This window comes from Mycteria americana, chromosome 4 (genome assembly GCF_035582795.1).
Source record: "Mycteria americana isolate JAX WOST 10 ecotype Jacksonville Zoo and Gardens chromosome 4, USCA_MyAme_1.0, whole genome shotgun sequence".
NCBI classification, from domain to species: Eukaryota; Metazoa; Chordata; class Aves; order Ciconiiformes; family Ciconiidae; genus Mycteria; species Mycteria americana.
Window position 1 is genome coordinate 8218568 of NC_134368.1, and position 21800 is coordinate 8240367.

Genomic DNA, 21800 nt, shown 5'->3' on the forward strand with positions numbered 1-21800 from the left:
AATTTACTGTCACAGGTCTGTTGTTGCTTCTTTTGGTGGGGAAAAAAGTGTAAAACAAGGAGGTTTGATTTTCATTTTTTAGATTAAAAAAACCCCAGGGCTTGCTAATTTCCCATGATGAAAATTTTAGGGGAAAATTTCCTTACAGCCCTACTTGCAGTGCAGGCTGTAGCTCTGAGTACAACAGAGCCACTGACTGCATAGGAGGAACCTCTGGCTTTTAACTTAATAAAGACTACTGCCCCCAAAGTGCTTCCCAAAAGAGCTATGATTCAGTTTCTGCTTTATAGAGTTCATTAAAAATCTTGAAGGAGACTGAAAACATTTCATCAAAGCAAAGTTATTTAATTATTATTATTATTATTATAGATAAAGAATGAAGCGCTCTCAAGCTGTAGTCAAGGCTCCAAGTCTCAGTGCTGGTTTGAGTATAGATCTAATTAATACAGAGGAATATAATCAGTTCCTTTATAAATTCTGACATGGTGCCTGTCCTTTTGGTTTAAAAGCTTAAGTGTATTGTAAGTGAGATGAGTTAAGTTTGTCATTGGGATGTAGTTAGGAGCTTTACACTAAATATCAGCTAAAGTCTGAGCCACAACCTTGTAGCAACACTTTATTAAACTTTCTTCTTCGACTTCATATACCATATGGTTGTAACACATCTTTCCTTCTTTCCCACAACCAAAGATATTATTACAAGACACGTTGTGAGTGCTCTATAAAAGTGAATTTAATAACACTTATTTACTGGGCATTTAAAGTGACAACTCTAAAGTCTCAGAATTTTAAAATATAGGACACACCTCAGTGAGTAGCTTTATGAGATTTTATTTTGATTTATTTGGTCCGTAGAGCATTGCTTTTTGTCTCTACTTTGTATCAACTTTATGGATTCTCACATACTCACAGCTGTATTTTCATTCCCATACTTTAAACACAAGTGAACTTAAAGGGCAATGTCATTTCCTTGCTAATGAAAACAAAAGGTGAGAAGACAGAAAAAAAAAAGAAAGCAGCACCTTTAAAACAATAATTGGTCTACAGATATTTCAGCTGTCACTACCTTTTAGACTAGCAAAGGGTTTAGAAAGACAAGTAGGAAGCCAAACCATAATATTCTGCTATCACAGTGCTCTCTAGAAACTTTTTCAATTTTCATGTTTTTACATGTTAACCAAGTGCTGAGATGGGTCATGTTATAACCACCTCCAACTCGTTCTTACACTACTGCTGCTTTGTCGAGCTAATTATCTGAATTTTTAACCACAGCTTTTGATTTGTAATTGCATGATACTGTAGCTACTCTCCTAGTTGTACATAAACTAGCTAAATTAAGGCATAAAGATATATTCAGCCAAGCAGCAATAAGTGAAATGGAAATACACGATTAAGTGAAAAACTTGTAAGTTCCTTAGACAGTCATGTTACAGTTGCTGAATAATTAAAATAAAATAATTCTCCAACACAGAAACAGACTGAAGAATTTAGTGTAGAACTTAAAATAAATTATATAGGCACAAATTCAGTTTTTACCAAGAAACCTGTAATTTGGTTTACGTTGGCATACTTCATAAAGACTATAAGTTACATAAACAGCTGTGGGAGAGGTCTGATCTCAACTCTATAGCCTAATGTTTAGAGCTTATCTGGGAGCAAAAAGTAAGTACAATTCCAGATTGTTTGTCTGTGTCTTTCTTTTCCACAGTAACTGCTGCAACCACTGATCATAATATTAAGGGTGGGCTCCACTGTCACTTAAAACTTTGAATATTTTAAAAGAAAACAGTCACAATTATATTTGAGGAAAACCTAGGTGTTACACATACATAAGTTGAGTTCAAGACACTCTCACCAAATTAAGTACCACAGGGGATATGGTTGTTTCTCTGACTATGTGAATCAGTCTGAAATGCTGAACTGCTCATGCTAGTACAGAATAAGGTTACTAAGCAAGTGGATGTACTGGTTTGGGCTGGGATACAGTTAAATTTCTTCATAGTAGCTTGTATGGGACTATGTTTTGGATTTGTGCTGAAAATAGTGTTGATAACATGGACGTTTTAGTTCCTGTTGAGCAATGCTTACACAGTGTCAAGGCTTGTTCTGCTCCTCACACTGCCCCACCAGTGAGTAAGTTAGAAGTGCACAAAAAGTTGGGCGGGGACACAGCCAGGACAGCTGACCCCAACTGCCCAAAGGTATATTCCATACCATATGATGTCATGCTCAGCAATAAAACTAGGGGGGATGTTGGCAGGGGGGCCACTGTTTTGGAACTGGCTGGGCATCGGTCAATTAGTGGTGAGCAATTGTTTTCATTTGCATCACTTGTCTTCCTTGGGTTTTATTTTTCTCTCTCTTTGTTGTTTTTTCATCTTTTCCTTATAATTTTGTTGTTGTTGTTATTATTATTATTGTTATTGTTATTATTATTACATTATTAAACTGTTCTTATCTCAACCAATGAGTTTTCTTGCTTACCCTTCCGATTCTCCCCCCCATCCCACCGGGGGAAGGGGGGCAGTGAGTGAGCAGCTGTGTGGTGCTTAGTTGCCGACCGGGGTTAAACCATGACAGTAGAGAACTTTGAAAAATTAGGAAACTTTTTTTAGATTTCTATTTTAGATGTTACAATCCTGAGTTGAACTTAAATGTTGCCTTAGTCATTGAACCCTTCTTCTAGATTTAGCTTTACATCTGCAGAGGAAAAGAAACGGATAAAAGATGGGATTCAAGGAGTAAAATGTAAGGGGATGCCAGAGGCTGCGATATAGATGGAGAAACCAGAGTTAGAGTAAAAACCAGAGCAGAAGATGAGAGAAGCTTGAGAGTTACATATAAACAATTTTCTCTTAGATACAGGGTTTCATTTGATGTTAGGTGTTATATGGTGTGCAATTTTCAAATCTGTGCATTTACTTTATAAGACTTAAACAAGCTTCTTAGATATAAAGAAATCTCTGAGAGATTTGATTTGCCAGATTCCAACAGAGATGAGGATTAGTGTTTGGACAATAGCCCACCACAAAATATTGCTGTTGGTTTCCTCACTTGTCTTCCGAAATTTTTCTTCACGCTCCTGAAGAAAAATGGAAAAGCATAATTATTACCTTTTGGCATCTGTACGTTTCATGCTGCTAACTGGGTAACTAGACAGGCATCCCTCTTCTGCATGGTAGTGAACAAACACCTTTTTCATATTGATAAAAATGAAAGTTTGTTCTTATCCATAAGGTGGATATCTTTACAAATCAAAACCAAGAAGCAGACACACTGCATCCTGAAGCAGAAAGGCAAACAGAGCTTTCCCTTGTTCACAAAATATATGTTGTGCTAAATATGCTCCAGTAGTACAGGCTTAATCCTTTTTAGTTTACAGTCACTTTCATACTGCAGTCAAGAACATTTTTGCAGGCAAATTTCTTTTTTTAGGTAACTGGTTGATATTCAAACACAGTCTGACTGCCTGCATACGTATAGAAAAGTGAAGACAACGGGTGTACACTTGTTGGAAGGAGGGCTTTATTTCTAACTGCATGGAGGTATATAAATATAGACTCAGTCATTTCCTTATCCACTCTAATAAAGTTTATGCATACAGAGCAGCATGGAAACAACAGCTGGCAACATCACCAGCAACGGTACCCGCCACCTGCTCAGCTGCTGTTACTGACTCTGACCAAGAAAACTATATTTGGAAATTCCTGCTTTAAAATAACACCTGTTGCTATAAGCATGAGTTCACAGTGATTAATTAGTTTTTAAGTTTCAGCTTAAAAATATTTTGCAAGGTAATGTAGGCTATATTGGGTAAATACCAATAGATTTTTATGAGTTAGTTAAAAATAACACTGCAATTAAATAATAAACCTATTAATACTTTATAAATCAATAAGACTATGTACAATATTTTTAACATTTCCATTAGTGAACGTACATACTCTTTCATAGTTTTGTTCTTTGGATATGTGATGAATTTGCTCAATTAGATGTTCTAGTCTAAAGTTAACTTCATTCACTTTGTCTTTGGCTTGAACAACAGATTCATCCAAAAAATGTTCTCCAACTCTAATGTCCAAATGGATACGCTGTAAACAGAAAAAATATTCTCATTACTGTGTCTTTTGTGTTTTCAAAATTCCTAGAAAAAAAGAAACAATGGATAATTTCCCTTTAAGCTCATTATAGAAAAATAGTTTTAATTGCTTATAGAACTCCTTCCTAAAATTAGAATCAGGTGGGATATTTAATATGTTTCTTAATTTTATTTTTAAATTAATTATACAAATTTAAAATCTTCACTACTGTTAGGGCATTATTTTATGCTAGTATTGATTCAACCACCATGAAAATGTTTTCTGTTCTTTGTCCAAGCTAGTTAGAAAAATAAGCACCATTAGGACTGCTCATTGTATTTCACATTCCATCCTAATATTGCAGAAATTACATTCGTCAGTAGTACTGCAGGACACTTTTTGTAGATGCACTTCTAGGTTTCCTCCACTAACAGTGAGGAATATCAGACTGGAAGGAGACCAGCTGAATCATTATTTGCAGTTTATAATAGGTATTAAAGCAGAACCATCCATAAGGTATCTTTTTGCTCTCTCCTCACATGGTTTACCCAGTATGAAATACCTTCTAATATCCTATAAGCTATTGTACGATCTATAGCAAAAATGCCCCAAACCTGCCAAGCAATAGACCCATAGAAAGAAGAAAGAATAATGCAACTTGCAATATTGTGCAATTTATTTTGGCATGAATGAAAAAGTTTACTAAAACTAATAGGAGAAAGTTCTCCTAGAAGCCAATTTGTACCTAAGAGAAAATAAAAAAGTTTTAGCCAAACAGATAATCTGCAGAAATCCTAGAGCTTGGTATTACCACGATAGAAATTTGGTCTATTCAGACATCAACCACAAATGAAGAGTACATCTCCTTTCAGCTCTCTTAGAGTTAGCTAACTGAACATCCAGACATCCATCTCACAACCTTATGGTAGCCTTTGTCCTTTAATTTATTAAACATTGGTTTGGAGCAGTTCAGATCACCACCACTGCATCTGGTTCTTACAGAAGACCACATAAAGATTTAACTTACCTAAAGAATGTTTTGCCTTTTGTGATCTTTATTCTTGCAGATATAAAGAGCAATATTTTCCTTTTTTACTTCTGTGTTCTTAGGCTAAACAAACCACCCTATTTCATATTTGTGCCATTAACGTTGCCCTTCCCTGCACCTGTTCACTACTTTTAATAGGATGACCATAACTGTACATGGTGCATTCATCATGTAAAATTATATTAATACATCTCCACCTATACCAGATAAAAATCTCCTGGTGTATCCTCAGAATCACATTCATGGTGTGTAGTTAACTATGACCAACCATGCTTTATCCCCCTTACCCTCTCTAGTTGATGAGCTCCACAAATTTTTTTATTATTAGAACCTAAGTGCTTTTACAATTCGTATGATTAAATTTCCCCTCATTTCCATAAATCGATCCATAAGAACACCTACTTATTCCAGTGTAATAGTACCACTTCAGTATTGTTAACTCTTCTTGGTTCTGTGTCATCTACATGTTCCCAAAGCATAGATCTAGAATGAAATTTGGCCTATCTCACTTAACACATTTACGAGATGTTTATATCTGGCTGGTTATCTAACTCTTTTGCAGTCAGCTGGAAAAAAAAAAAAGCACCTCTAGAGAGTAATTCTCACCTGTTCAACTATCTTTTGAGAAGAGGCATATAGATAAAATTTTCAAAACACTGTTTATGAAGTTGTTTGCTGAAATAGATTAGAGCCATGATATCACCTCTGATGGCTTCTTTTTTTTCTCAAAATCTGTATTAAGACTAACTTTGTTGGTAGTAGACAATATAGAGTATGCTAATATATTTTTAATTTGAATATCTTTCAAAAATCAAAATGCTAAATTTTCTTTAGGAATTCAATCTAAGTTAGTGAAGACATGGAATATCTTTATGACAAGTGTTTGTGTCAGTCAATCTTACATATTTATCTTTTTGAACCCAATAGTTGTTCTGATTGATCAGAATCTTTCACATTCAAAGCACTGTACAAACATTAAGTCACTCTATAGTTATTAGTCTTGCCTCTTTCATCTTGACTTCTTAAATAGCAGAACAGAGTCTTTTTATCTCTTCATCTTCATAATTCTAGGTTTGTCTTCTTTAATCACTAGGAAATGTTGAATTATCTGCTAGAAGTTAGACCAACTTCTAGTCGAGTTTGTAATCTCTGCAGTTTGTAAACAATTGATACTATTACAACAAAGAATATTTAAGAAATACACCTACCAGTTTGCTTCCTGCAAATGCCACAAATCTTGTGGAGTTAGACTGTAAACAGATAACATGCTCCCCAGATAGATAGGATGTAAAAGAAAATGTTCCTTGTGGCCCATACAGTTTTGACAATAGTACCTGCAATTTAGATGTTATGTATGTTGGGTATGTACATTATGAATATCAATAAAACAATCAAAAACCAGTACTGTGAATTGGATATAAAAATCAATTAACCTCCTGACATCATTACATTTATCTGAATTTCAGAATAGATTTAGAGAAAAATAAACAATTTTATCTCACAGTGAACATTGAAATGCTATAGATTTCTGCAATGTACAAAAGCCAATGCTCTCTAAAGCATTTAAAGTTTGAAAATTAAGACCTTGTCTAGGCACAGAAATAAATTGTCCATTGCTGAAAAAGCTCAGGACCTCATGGCAACGCAGGCAGTTGCTATGCTTGATGGCTATATGCAGCCTCATGGTAATCTTGACTTTTGCAGTTTAGTTTATCATCAGCCTTCTTTTCTGCTGCTCAAGTACATTCTGTACCATTTTACTTCACTACTGAATTTTCAATTTTTTTAAATCTAACCTGTATTCTCAGTTGTCACTTACTGTTCTTAATGACACAGTTTCCCAAATCCGGTAGTAATGCAAAAATTGTCCACACACGTCATTATCAAACATTGTCTTTTCTATTTACTTTGATAGAAATCACAAGCTGGTTATACCTTTCAGCATCAAAATACTGAACTAGCTGGTAGACTGTAGATTTTCTTTTTCCCCAAAAGCGCCCACTACTTTTAGTGCTGCCTGTCAGTGCTGAAAGTCAACTCATAAATCCTACAGAAACATTCGTAAAGCCTATTTACCTCAGCAGAAGGAGTTGTGACAGTCACAAACATTCCCAAACCAGGAGCAGATTCAAGAAATTCTTGTTTATGTATATCCCAGCGTTGTACTTTGTAATTCCCTGAATAAAAACATAGATTAAAATATGTTAAATAAAACATAGCTTAATATTAAATATCTTTATTGCTTTTTCAGCAAAAATATAAAGATAAATGATTAACAATAAAACAATATATGTATTTCATGTGCTTATGATTAAAATTGCTCAGGGGGCACTATAACAGTGTGAAATGCAATAAATTTTTACTACACTAGAAAATGTTCTAGAATACTACAAAAATGGTTGATTAACATGTAATACTTTCTGATTACTCCTAATGCCCTGGCAAGATTAGCATACAGAAGGCATGCTGAGACCTCCAAAAGCATAAGTGTGCTGTATTCAAATTACATTTTTAGGATTGTCTTTCATATTTATCACATTATTTATAAAAAAAGATGATTCTATATTATTTATTACTCTTCCCTTTCAATCTTACATTTACAGTCTTGCAGACAAATTTAATGTGCTTGTGATATCCCAGGTGAAATGGAACTTTAGTACATCTTGAATTGCTTCTTTCCAGACGAGTGTTAATCAAAAAAGTAACTCTCCCATTCATATGGGGAGAACCATGTTACAGAAATTCTGGTATGAATGAGTAAATCAGCCAGAATGTATAGAAGCACACATTGAAGCAGCAATTCCACTGCAGTAGAATTAGAAGACAGTCTTTTTCTCTGTCTAGGCAGTTAAGCACTCTGGGAACTGCATTTCTGTATGTGATGGATACACACAGTGTGTGAGGACATTATGACTAGCCCCTGCTGCAGGGAGTTATTTTCAGCGTGCCCTCTTTCTTATCACCATGGTTTTACCCTATTTATCAATCATAGATTTTCCTGTTACATTACAAGCTATCTTTATTATTGCATAGGTTAGATCATCATATAGCATTGACAGGTACCTACCAATTACCAACGTGTCACTGGGAACATCTTCAATTATACATTTCTCTTCTCTTTCTCCACTGTGAAAATATAAAGCAAGTGAAAAAGAAATCCAAAAGTTCATAAGAAATCCTGTTAATTGGCTTTTCATGGTTTTTATGTATCCCAGTTGTACTGCTTTTGAATATAACTATTTACAAATGTGTGTAGTCCTGTGGTTGTTCCTTGTTTGCTGCTTATCAGTGTATTTTTGAGGGAGAAAAAAAACTGTGAGAAAAGGCAGCTGGTGGTTACACATTTATAAATAACTACAGTATGTTCTGCAGAATGAGATAACATGAAAAAGACAACTTGTAAAATCTTTCTTCTTTCCCAGCATCTAGATTAAAATTTTATTCTATATACATAGAAGAACATGAAAGTGGAAAGGACCTCTCAGGTACTTGAGATCAGTTCCCTAGATTACTGTAAGCAACCACATTGGCTATCTTTTTCCATAAACTGCTCAATTTTCAACTTAAATAAACTTGTTAATTTATATTTCACATTTATTCTGGGTGATTATTCCAGTGCTTCACTCCTGTTTTATTAAGAAATCTGTAATTTCCAACCTAAATCATTGGACATATGTATACACCTGTACAAAACCCATAAGGACTACATAAAAGGGCTGAAAGAAATATGAAGAAGAAAGTCAAAAGAATTTGAAAAATAAAAGACTCTGAAACACTAATGAATATGATACAGCAGCAAAAAAATAATAAAATTAACACTTTCTGAATAAGATTTTTTTACATAAGAATGTCTTTCTTTTAGATACTGCCTAATAAATTCTCTAAAGAAAGTTATAGTGTAAATTAAATAATGATAGAGGTTTTTATTATTACCCTTTGTACTAATATAGACCAAACAATCTATATGCCTGATGATGAACTCAGTTACCACTCAAGTGTTCCTTGTCCTATGAACTATCACTGCTCTGAAAGGCTGGCCCCAATGTGAGAGGATACATGGTCATTTTCCAGCCAGGAGGACCCACCTATGGGATCATTTCCAGTAGGGAGGTGCCACCTTTGAGCTCATTTTCCCCTTCAGAAGCTCCCTACACTCCTGTTGATTCTAGTTTGATCACTGACTCTTTCCAACCCTGCCATGTTCCTCAGCAGCACCTGGCATTTGCAGATGAAATTGTTCAGTCATGTCCTTGAACGTGTCTTTGATGAACCTCTTAGTTCACTTCAGAATTCTGTCATCTTGACTGCAGGGTATGGGATATAAACTACCTCTACTGCACACACACATGCCATATAGGTGGGACACAGTGCCATAGACAGGGAAACCACCATCTCCTTGCTGGAATTTTACCAGCATTTATTTTGCTTAAAAAGGTGGTAGTTGGATTTTATTTTATGTTTTGTTTTTATATATCTGTCAAATGCTCAGCTGCATAAGTTGTATCCTCAACACTATGCACACACCGAAGGATCATGACTAGCCCTTTTCCCTTATTGTTTAACACCTCCTCTGAATTCTTCTTTCCATTTCCTCATACAATGTCCCATTTGCACTTACTGTTATTTGGTGACACCTATTTATTAGCAAATAAGACTATGTTGGTCTTCCTATCCATTTCTGAGCAGCCCTTCTGAGAATCTGCTTTAGCAGGAGATGCATTCTGCTAGTGCCGGTAGCCGTAGAATTGGCTCTATCATAACACAAGAACATGTATTTTCCTAGTACCAAGGAAGAAGGATGGACAGCAACTTATCCTCAATATCTGTAATCTAAATTCCTAAAATTTCAGGATGGTAACTCTTACTGGATTATTTCACGTCTGGTGGTTTATTGCCTTTCACTGCACCTGTTATCTATAAAGTCGTCTCACTAAAAAATGTCTTTGCCTAACACTGACACAGGCTCACAACCATCATAAGTTCACTCCATTCCACAGCATTAATTATCTTCACAGAAGTTCTAGCACAAGTATTAGTTCACCTCCAGCAAAATACAACATCCCTATACTGATAAAAGAGATTGTCAAAGATGAGGAGCATTGATTCCTTAAACATTGCTTCTTTTTCTTTGACTCTATATGGTTAAGGATAGAGGGATACAAATTACATCTCATGGCCATTGAATCCTTAGGAGTCTCAAGGGTGATATTAGGACTCCGTTACTGCTTTAACATTTACCCATCAGAAATAATTTTAGCTTGTACAGAATCTCATCATATAATTGGACTCTTACCCCTCCAGCACAGGGAGATCTTGACTGACATGCACCTGCATAAGTTCTCATGCCATACTATACCTGTAAGAAGTATAGGTTTGTCTGCAGATTGTGAGCTGCTTAAGCAATCATCCTTTTAGCTTTTCATTGACTACTTGAGGTGTCCAAATTTCTATGTTCCAATGGTAGAACACAAGATGTACAAGGGGATGCCACTTTATCCTTCACTCTGCCCAGACCAGTTGGGACAGACATGTTACTTCTGTACTTTTGGCTAGCAGATGCTAACATAGTAGGGCTGCTGGAGTTCAAACAAACAAAAATAAGTCAGCCTCCAGGTGATCAGGTTGTCATGCAGCATATTGAGAGCTTTTTTGTCTCAGGCATTCGCAGTACCTGTAAATTACTATGGATGCAACTTCTGCATACTACATCCCATTAAACAGGATTTGGCTGACTTCAGAATTGCTGTATCAAGTGTTAGATTTATTTTCTGAGCACATTAAATATTGTCATGGAATAGTCTGAGTTACTTTATTATGTTGCATCATTCATAACAGATCAGATATTCCCAACGTATTTCAATCACCTGGGACTAGGAATATCATGGAATGGACTTTTTTGCCTTCAATACCATCAAGTACTCTCAGACCTTTTGCTCACACTCTAGTTATGTCTTGATGGGGACAGTGCTCATTCAGTGATCAGAAAGGCTGGCAAATGCTTTCCTTCCCATTCTAGAAGTTAGGCACACGTTAGTTTCTGTGACCATGCTTAACTTAGGCAGTGTGGCTAGGATATTAGAGCTATTTTTCAATGAATCCAAGACTGTCCCTCCCCAAAATGATCTTTAACAGCAGACCCTGTGCCATTTTGACAATTGCCTGCAACATTTCATAGCAGGCTCAGTGGACAAAATTTGGTCAGTTAGAGTTGGCCTATTTATACAGTACACGTATATAGTATAGAGTTGGCCCTCTGATACAGCTTCTCCTCAGTTGTGGGAAGACATATTTACTTAGCAAAATGGAACAGGGCCTCAAACTCCAGTTAGTGAGTTTGTTTCACACACACCCTGGGCATTCATCCCAGTCATTTTGGAGTGTTTGATAGAATGAAATATCTGTCCTCTCCTTTAGTCCACCTAAGGCTCACACAACCAACATGTATGCTATGGTACCAGGGAGAGCTTTTCAGTTCAGTTCAGTTCATAGATCACATCAGTCCTCCCTGTATCCTGCCTTACCTACAAAAGTACCCTGTTTTTTTCCTAGTCATTAACAACCAAGGTGCTGTATTGGGTGTCTGCAGAGAAACCACGGCCCATAGAAAAGCATAAATGCACACACAGCTTCAGCTGGCGTTCCTACCTACTAGGAGATAATAGGAAGAGCTTTCATGTGTTCACAGATAACTGTTCTTAAATTCCTTAAGGTATTGGACAAGTTGTTCTCAGTAATAAGGTACCCTGTTCCACTATAGGAAATGAATTTGGTGTTTGTGGTTTTTGTAGGACCACAGTTCACGTCTATGGTGACTTTTTTTGCTGCTACACTTACCTTTAACCATGTCTTCCATTCTGCAAGAATATCTGCCAAGGCATCAAAGCTGATTCTTCCTACAAAACATTCTTGCTAAAAAATTTTCTTTACAAATCCATTTCCAGTTTCCTCCCAAAGTGTTTTCTGAGATTAGTTTAACCCAGAAATTAATTTACCTATTTCCTTCCCTAAATCTCATATATTTAGGACCACAGCATCTTGGCTGCCAGCCATCTGTAACACTGTATGTAGGGAAAAAGGAAGGAAGAGCTTTTCTGTGTTTCTTCACCCCAACGGGACGCAGGGGGCCCCTCCCCTACCCCTTTTATATTTTTCTTCCTTCTGTCCTAAAATTTTTAAGACAAATCCAAGACTGTGTTGAAAGTAAAAGCTACAAAGACCTAGCCATATATGCACACAGGGATCATGTACCTCACTAATCAGTTTAATAAAGATATGTTGCGAGAAATGTGCTCCATCATTAGAATGTGCTTCACTAGAACTCACTGTATCCACAGTCTTGCCAAGAAATGTCTCCATCCCTGGTGTTTGCAAAGTGAATACCTGGAACTATATGGCCAAACATTATACTGCCACAAGGGCATCCTTAAAGAATGCCATATTTACCAAGGTCTCCTGAAATCACTGCTTACAAAAAAACCCATATCCAGATAATGGACTGGATAGGAATCTTCTGCTTGAAGGAACCTGCAGTGAGTATTCACGTATGTAAACACTCTAAAATAGAAAAATTATTTATCAATAACTGGAGTTTCCTGAAATGTGTTGGCCTTTTACATATTCACTTCCCTTTCTACTCCACCTCCTCCTCTCATCCCTTCTCCTTCAGTGTCCTTTGGGAAACTTTTGGCTTCAGGAGTTTGAGTAAACACTGGGACTGCTCTGCTATCAAATCACATATTGTAGGACTGAAATCCTAGATTCGAGTCATGTATACAATTACAGATGCAGATATTCTTCTACTGGACCTAGCCCTTTAGTTGTTCTGGACACATGAAGAAGCAAAACTCTAGTGTTTAGAGAACTTCCAGGAAGCTTCCTCCAAGAATACCTTGTGGTTTGTGGGTTTGTTTTCCCTAAGTCATAATTTTGACTTGCATCTGATTTCTGCCCAAGACCTTTATTGAGTTTAGTCTATCACCAGTTGATCAATCAATTTGAAATTAGTTCCTGTCCTCAAAGAATATTTAAATATATACTTCCATATACTTCAGTTTTCTAAGATGGTGATAACTGTGTAATTATATAGTAAATAAGTTTAACAGAAAACAAAACATAGAATGAGTAAAAATTAATATAAAAAGAAGAAAGAAAAAAATTGAAAAGGTGGAGAAATTAACTAAACACAAAATATGAAAATGATAGTCTAATAAGACTATTTCCATTACAGAATGGAAACAGTGGAACCTGAGAAAAAATAGGTATAATAGAAAGAGTAAGTGAAACAATTTTGAAAATGAGGCAACAGTGGGAATCTAAACAATGCAAGATGTAGAAATTCCTATACTTAGCTCTAACAACTGTGCATTTATCAGCATTTGCAGGACCAACTTAGTCTAGCCTGATAAAGTTTCAAATTTCTTTGGGTCTTTGCAGGATTTGTCTCCTGGAAAAAAAATATAGAGAACATTTTAAGTGTTTCAACCCTACAGAGAATACAGTGTGCTCCTTTAAGTACATAATATATTTTCTGGTATTTGGCATATTCCAAGAAGAACCTACTCAAATCAGCATCTCCTTTTTAATATCTGTGCTGTATATTTGTAAAATTGCAGTGCGCTGTAAAAGTTTTGTGGGCTGACTGTAAACATATTCTATTGAACAGTGTTATTCCAAAATCCTTTTCCTAGCTGGTAGCCACAAGCCTTTATAAACCGTATGTTACACTCATTTTATCAGTTATTTGAGCATTAAAACTTGCATTCAGGAACAGTTTCTGACATATTGTGTTTTGTTATATCCTGTGTATACCTCAGTTTTAGATAATATTAAAACATTGCTAAGTTTTCTCTGTAAAAAGATTACAATGACACAAACAGCAGCAAACACATTTAAAGAAACAGGGACACATTTACTGCATATATAAAGACAAAGATATAATTTATGTTATGGTCAGCAGTGTTAACTTTGAGATAGTTGTCTCATGAGGGACACACACCAACAATCAGTCAGTTTTTAAATGTCAGCTAACACTTTTAATTAAGTTCAGAGGTTTTCTACTAGTATTCACACTTCTGATTTTTTTTCTAGTAATTTTGTTGGCCGAGTGTGCTCATGACAGATATTCTTCTCACTTTTGAGAAAAAAAGAAAAATAAAGGAATTTTCATGTATTCATAAGTCTCAAGACAAGTTCACTTAGTTATATTATTGCCTTAACCACACTGCAAACATCTGGTCACTCTGATTTATATAAGTAGTTTCTGAAGAAATGCATGTTAAACATGTTTAGAAAGACGACAAAAATGCCAATAAATTATAATAATATAATTTAGAGAAAAAATTAATTTCTAGGTATAAATAGCTGTAGATCAACAAATTACAGTATTTAAGTACGTCATTAGTTTAGATTTTGTGATTGAAAGATTTTTACATGTGTGAAGTATAACGCTTCCAAATGTCTTCTTTTCTGCCACTAGAGGGTACTCCAAGAACTTACAGTATATTTATAGCAGGGATTTATTTGGGGGGTTTTGGTCTGTGAATGACCACGTACTGTTGCCATACTAAACTTTAGGAATTTAACCCCCCAAAATCTTGATATTAAACAACAACTTTCAAAACCAATCTAATACACCTTTTCAGCAAAATAGTGCAGCATACCTGAATTACAAGGAACATTGACTGACATGTAGTTTAGATTTAGTTAAACTTATCCTACTTTTAAATTATCTAAATTATTATCTTTTCTTTATTTCAGACACAATTCTCTGGTTCACATGATGTTTCTTCATCCAGATTTGGACAAGGCATTCCATTATTGGCAGGCTGAAGAAGTACAAAACGAGTTCTGATCTTGGTTCCTGTTTTTCTGCAAAGACCTTTACAGAGACCCCAGGAAGACCATTGTGAAACCTCACAGTCCAGTGGTGTTTCTGCAATATACACCAAAAAAAAGGTAACTTTACATAAATTTGTACTTAAGGCAAATACATAGTTGGCAAAGCATTAAGGAATGATGATCAAATAGTGTCATTATACAAAATACATGTGATATTAATAAAATCCATATGTTGTCTCATAAATAAAAATGTCTGTTTTCAGCTCCTAAGCTCATCGACACTGGTATTATTATTATTATTATTATTATTATTATTATTATTATTATTATTATTATTGCAGTCTAGAGACTGTCTGAGGTGCTGTATCAGTAGTGCAGCATATTATTTATTGAATTGAAAATATAGAATTCCTATCAAAGAAAACTATGCCTAAAATAATTACATTCAAAAGATTGCATTAAAAAACATTTACTGTCAATTTTATAACTCATTTGCCTTTGCATGGTTTACTAAAAACACCAGGATTAAAGCTTTTCTCTGGTTTATTTAGGTACACTTATATTTCTTTGCAGATAGATATTGTTCCTATAGTTGTTCATATCAAATTCCATTTAACTTTTGTTCCAATTTGCTTCAAAAATAAAGAAAAGTCCCATTTTTTCAATCATTAAATCATTTTGCTATTGTTTGGTATGTACACTACAGTTCCCTTTGCCAATAAAGATATTCTGTCACTAGAAGCTTTTTAATACTAAAAGGGTTTTCAATATAGTTTTAATTTACTGCAAGAAAAGATGTCAGAAACTCTAAAGTACTTTTCATAATGTATACTTCCATTGAAAATATCTCTCATAAAAATATAGGTGATTATTCCTCAGCAGGTTAAATGAAAATATTGCTTGTCACAGGAAATTGCATCAAAACTGTGTATTTGCATTTGTGGGTGAAAAAGGTGTGCACAAAACCAGCTTTAAATGCTGTACTAAACCTGTGGCCTCTGGTATAAATTTCTGGTATTACAGTGGAATTCACCACTTCTGTTGTGATCATTTATTCCCCTGTTTCTAGTGGGAATGAGGGACACAGTTTGGTAATTAAATCTGTCCTTTTGATTCTGGAATACGTTTTGAACAGGCTGATTTACTGGTTAATACACAATAAAGTGGGGATATACGATTAAAAATTATTTTTTAAATACCATCCTTTAAATGCATTGTTTTGAACTTATATCCTGAAGAGGGCCAAATCTTCCTTTCAAATGTTGTGGGAAAGCTATATGACTGAAAATGAGATATGTAGCACTCACTTTGCATATGTCTTGTTTACTAATAGAAATACATTAAACCACTATAAATTGATAGAGAAATGCATTTATGAAAGTATAAATCATGCATTATTAGCTGTGAAGGGAATGAGCTTTATTTTAGTGACTGTGAGGTGACTTTAGCACAGAGCTGGAGGCATACAATCCTCAGACTTATTCTGGAGAATGTCTCCTTGGAACATGGCAGCTATTCTAGGAATACATTGGGTATTTAGCCTACTGCTGTCTCTGAAATAGTATTTAGGATGTCAGTCTTCTTATTCTTAACCCTTCCTCTTATACTTTGTAAAAATCCACTGGAAAAGTATAAAGAGAAAATCTCGGTGGACACTGTCCAGCTGCTATCTTTCCCTTAGAGCAAATATAGTATTCGTTAATTTGGAGATTTGACAATTACCCTTAAGACTGACTTGACTCCGTAGTTTGTATGTCTTCCTACCTAAACAAGGTTATTAGCTAATATTTTTAAGAAAAGAAAAATGAGAGATAACATTATTTTTTTATCAGGATGTATGTTTCTATCACAAATATGTCCAAATCAATTGAATTATATAAATTCTTATTGCACATAACTATCAAGCTCTCTGGCCCAGAAAGAGACAACAATAATAGTTCTTTTGCTCCATTGTCATGTAAAAACTTAAGGATGAGTATTTACTTCAAAGCTGCAAAGAATTTGGGAACTCTGATTCTGGTCAAATGTTTACTTCTCATAAAATTCAGTGATCTATGCTGATGCTAAGGCTTGAGTAACCCTCACTGTGTATATAACCCAAACCTTTGAACCATAGCTCAAATATGAAATCTCTTCCTTGTTCTTTCAGGGATTCTCTTTTATGTCAACTGCCTTGTTTTATTTCCCATGTGTGAGTCTGAAAACTATTCTTATGCAGATAGAGAATATTCTGCCTAATCACCTATTTCATTGACATCACCTGCCAGATTACCACATATTTTCTGAATGAATGGAAATAACAGAATTGAGCATATCAATGTACTAATCGCTTACCTGAGACAGAGTCTATTATTTCATTGCTTTTAGCTGGAAGATTAAGATAAGGTAGAGGAAGACCCAGCTGGTTTTTCTTTAATTTCACCATTGTTACTTGAGCGATAGGTGGCAAAATTTTCAGCTTGGGATAATAAAATGAGTTTGCTGGGTGACTTGGAGAGGAACAAGTGATCTGTGAAATGAAAAGGGGAACCTTAAAGAAACTATATCGTATTAATAAGAAGATAGCTGTAAAATCATGTTTACACATCATGCTAATACTTTTTGGCAAGTAAAATGCATATAACAAGTTTCTATGAACCTCAATTCACACAACTACTGCTGTTAATCCCAGAATTTTTATGCATAATGCTTTGAGACTGAGCACAATGAATTGTGCCAACCTTTGGATAGAGGACTGCGGTGGGAGATGCTGAAAACAGAGTAATGTATGGAATGGTTTGATGGGAAGAAGTGGATGTTACTAGAAGGGAGAATACAAGAGTATTAAATAATAATATTAGGTATGCTGTAGCAGCTGTCATACAGATATAGGAGGCCAAATGTGTTGTTTTCCACTGTTTCTTTTCTCATTACTCATTAGCACAGCATTTGGCCCTAGAAAAACTGACCTTAAAGAAAGGACTGACTGAATGCTTATAGTATTCAAAACATTTGAATCAAAATGCTCTGTTCCCCAGCACCCTTAAATGACAAAAGCAAAGTATGAGGCATATAGAGTATCGAGCGAGCAAAAGAGATTGAAAGTGGGGTCCCCACAGTACCAATGGAGTTCTCTGCTTTCCCTTAGCTGCTTTCCCTCAAATGTAACAGTTTCAGGTTTCAGCAGTGCTTTTAACTGAAAACTCCTCCCCACTTCAGTATTCACTACTAAGAATTTTCCTGTTTAGATACATATTTAGTAATGCCAGGACTTTTTTGAATGTTTTTATTTTCCTGGTGTTTTAAGAATTGTTAAAAATAATCTAAAAATAGTCAGCTTTTACAGAAAATTCTGTAAATATAGAGCCAAATTTTCATGAACCATCTGCATTTACCTAATAAACTTGAAAGATACAGAAAATAAACAAAAGCAGTAGGGTTATCAGCTATGTAATAAATCCATATATAGAGAGCATCAGCAGTCTCAAATACTGAAATCAGTTTCACAAGAGTTTATTGTGTAGTCATAGGATAGTTATCTTTTAAAGGGAGGACTCAAAACATATAGGTATGAAGTTCTAAACTATGTATATACACCTACCTCTGTAACTGTGTCCTGTGGAATAGTGGCAAAGTTTGGGGAGGAAAATGTGAAACCACTATCAGTTCCAGCATCGTATGGAAATAGATCTACTGATACTTCTTCCATCCAGTGGTCTCCTTCACAGAGATTTAGGCTGTCAATACCCACAAACCAGTCAGGGCTTGGAACAATTCGTACAACAAATGAAACCTAATGAAACAAAATGATCCATCAGGATTGCATTAATTATTTTGAAATGCTTCAGTCCTGCTCATAGTAATTTTAACTTAGAATTTTTAAAAGAAATGTCATTAAGCTCTTCTACTTTATATAACCTGTACAATGCTCCCTGCAGTGTGACATGCTTTTTAGTAATGATTTGCATTATGTTGTTCTTACAAGTGAGAACTCAAATATTTAATTTTGTGTGCTAGTGACATACAATGAACTTTTAAAATTAATATGTTCATTTACTTACTAAGGGATGTCTTGAATGCACTTCTAATTCCGTGGAGGTTTGTCCTATACCACTGGAAATGGCAGGAGCAGAGAAGATTCCATGTACACTCTGAATTTTCTCTCCAGCTTCTTCTATTTCTTTCATTAATACCCATGCTTCACCCTTTTCAGCAAAATCACGTACACCATTGCTGGCATATTCATTTTTTTTCCACATGCTGTAGTCAGAACTATGAGTAACACCTATTTGAGTGAATACATGGCATGACTTAAAAGTCTGGTTTAGATTGTCCCTATTTCCTCAATTTCTCCGTTTTATTTCTGAGGTTAAAAAAATTGTGCATAAAAATGAGTGAACACTAAAACATTTGGCTTATCACTGTTTATTTCAGCTGCAGCCAATGAAAACAGAAGTCAATTGAAAACAGTTGCAGATTTTTGAAAGCATTGTGGATACTTCAATTTCTGCGTTTCATTCTTAATAACTTTGGCCATTTTTTTCCTTTTTCATTAATTATCTTGAAATTGACTACTAAGAAGAAAAAAGATTACAGCGGTCAAGAGATTTATCTGTTCTTAAAACTGCACATACTTCACTTACCTAGCATTGATGACCACTGTGCTGGGGGCCTGTAAAGTGGATATTGCTTAGGGAAAGCTGTCTGACTCCATTTCCCTGTGAAGATTATGGTGTACTTAGCAAGTTCCTCTGCTGTGCAAATAGAATCATCACCCACAGGCAAGCTGCTGGCATAACCTAGTATAGTTACAAGTAATGTCCAGATAACTTTACAGGAGCGGTAGGCAAACATCAGGTTTTCCATTCCCTTCCACACAAAAAGAAAAAAATATGTTAGCCATATTAGTCACTCTAAACTAAAAATTGAATAACAGTTACCTAATAAAATGTAATGTACCATAAGTTATAATGAAAAAGAAAACATATATCTGAAACACTAAAAATTGTTATGCTTCTAAAAACATTATTATAATGCTTTCAGATTTGATATTTCCATGCTATATACTACAAATCTGTAACTCTACCTGGGACAAGTGTTTCTAATGAAAATAAAAATATCTTAACCTTGTCCATAGTACTACCTCTGAGAAAAATCTGTTTCTGATTTTCTTTTGAAATCTTATTAGAGTCACATCTTGAATTAATTAGAGTAGCAACTGTTTCTGTGGAAAACATTAGTGGTATATTTATTCTTCTAAAGATTAAATTGCAGGTTACTTTGCCAAAAGAAATGATTTATTTTAAATTTGTGTTCTACAAAGGCTTTTTTATGGCATAACATTTAAAGTCAAATAAATGTCATATTTATATAAATTACTTTGCTGACATAGCTTGTGCATTAAAAAATACATTGTAATTGCTTCAGATTGTTTAAGCTACACAGTTGTTAAAAAAAAATATTTTTAAAAAGTTGCTGTCATAGGTTGTGAAAATTTTGGTTTTAAATTAATATGGTAATTGAATCAGACTGTTGAACTCCAGCAATTGTTTAAAATAACAGCCTTAAAAACTTATTTTTAAATGATTTTGTCCTTTGAGAAAACTATACAAATACAACTAAAATGCTAATAATATATTAATTTGTAAAAAGAGCTGTGAATACTCACTAAATATTTCCTCTGGAGCACTGGTAGGGGGAGAGCACCTGCTTTTGCTGGCAGCTGAGTTGGTCTGCAAGAGAAGACAGTAGGAGTCTTGCTATTTATGCCTGAAGAGGGTCCCTTTGGTCCAACAATTATTGTAATCTTTAGACTTTCCAGGTTTGCAAAAAGCATGCCATCTTCTTGTTTGCAATCTTTTTGGATGGACTATCAGAGGTTTCCTGTCTGTCAACTGATTCAGTTTCCTATCAGAAGACTGTGATGCCGAATAGACGAAATGCTTTAAAAAAATACCTTGGATTCTTCGTAACAGTTCGAGTTTTCTGGTGCCTTTACAGTTCTCTGCTCTTATTAATGCCTCCAAGCTATACAAATGAACTGATTCCAACGCTGAAATAGTTCTAGTGAATACACTTTAAATGAGAAGCATGTTTTCTTGTGAGTTTTATTGTCTGACAGATGCTCCTTCCAAACATTTACAGAGAGCTTGCTCACTCTCACACACCATATGTATGTGTTCAAATAAAAGGGGTGAGGCAGCTAAAAAAGTCAAGAGGAAAAAAAAGTTACATTTCATAATTGCACATACTCACACAGACTGTGTCTCCTGCAAATATGAATTAATTTAAAGTAGTACAGTGTATATTTTTGTGTTCTACAGTACCGTATGCTGGATGATGAAAGGGCTCTGTAACATTGTGGTTTCTTTGGAAAGAGTGGTTTTGGGAAGCTCTGAGATTTTTCTTAGCTGTCTTCAGAGTAAAAACCCCAAATAAAAATCTTATTATTACAGTTAAATCATACATCCTCTGTAGCACAGTACATATATTTACATCAGTAAAATTATTTAAATTGTCTATGAAAAATTATGCATAATACAGTGACCCAATTAAGAAATAATGTTTAATATTTATTTTAAATTATTTTCCCCACCACCTTTCATATAAGGGAAAACAAGGTCTTTATGCATGCCTATAAGGTTAACAAAGGCTGATCAGCAAAGGAAGTTAAGTTCAAAAGTTTACAGTGAACCATGAAGCAAGTCTTTCTTAGAGTCTTCTTTTGAAATTGTGAGGAATGTCACTTAAGTACTTCCACAGATCTCTAATATGATGGTACCGCATATGGAAAAAAAACCCAGTTATTTTTCAGATGAAACTCCCAGGCCATCATAGGTATATAGCTTAAGTGACAC

At 34.9% G+C, this 21800-nt stretch overlaps 2 protein-coding genes across 2 annotated transcripts; both read right to left on the minus strand.

Annotated features, from left to right (window-relative positions):
- Positions 1 to 2932: 2932 nt before the first annotated feature.
- On the minus strand, positions 2933 to 8324 carry LOC142408584 (transmembrane emp24 domain-containing protein 11-like). Its single transcript, XM_075499152.1, has 5 exons — positions 8195 to 8324; positions 7204 to 7304; positions 6336 to 6461; positions 3945 to 4091; positions 2933 to 3082 (listed from the first exon to the last, which is right to left on the minus strand). Exons 1-5 carry the CDS (start codon positions 8322 to 8324, stop codon positions 2933 to 2935), a joined length of 654 nt encoding a protein of 217 aa, XP_075355267.1.
- Positions 8325 to 14132: 5808 nt separating this feature from the next.
- SPON2 (spondin 2) lies at positions 14133 to 21136 on the minus strand. The gene is made up of 6 exons (XM_075499563.1): positions 20612 to 21136; positions 19587 to 19812; positions 19005 to 19228; positions 18545 to 18736; positions 17299 to 17473; positions 14133 to 15058 (listed from the first exon to the last, which is right to left on the minus strand). The coding sequence occupies exons 1-6, from the start codon at positions 20777 to 20779 to the stop codon at positions 14880 to 14882; spliced, it is 1164 nt and encodes a 387-aa protein (XP_075355678.1). The 5' UTR covers positions 20780 to 21136; the 3' UTR covers positions 14133 to 14879.
- Between the last annotated feature and the right edge of the window lie 664 nt (positions 21137 to 21800).

Bases quoted from the DNA above. Each gene is read 5' to 3' on its own strand.
- LOC142408584 (XM_075499152.1), bottom strand. From the start codon at position 8,324: ATGAAAAGCCAATTAACAGGATTTCTTATGAACTTTTGGATTTCTTTT. The intron at 7,305-8,194 runs GTAGGTACCTGT...GTTTTTATTCAG, and splicing joins CAGTGACACGTTGGTAATTG to GGAATTACAAAGTACAACGC. The intron at 4,092-6,335 runs GTAGGTGTATTT...TTCTGTTTACAG, and splicing joins CATTTGCAGGAAGCAAACTG to CGTATCCATTTGGACATTAG.
- SPON2 (XM_075499563.1), bottom strand. From the start codon at position 20,779: ATGCTTTTTGCAAACCTGGAAAGTCTAAAGATTACAATAATTGTTGGA. The intron at 17,474-18,544 runs GTAGGTGTATAT...TTCATTTCACAG, and splicing joins CACAGGACACAGTTACAGAG to ATCACTTGTTCCTCTCCAAG. The intron at 15,059-17,298 runs GTAAGCGATTAG...TGTATATTGCAG, and splicing joins AATAATAGACTCTGTCTCAG to AAACACCACTGGACTGTGAG.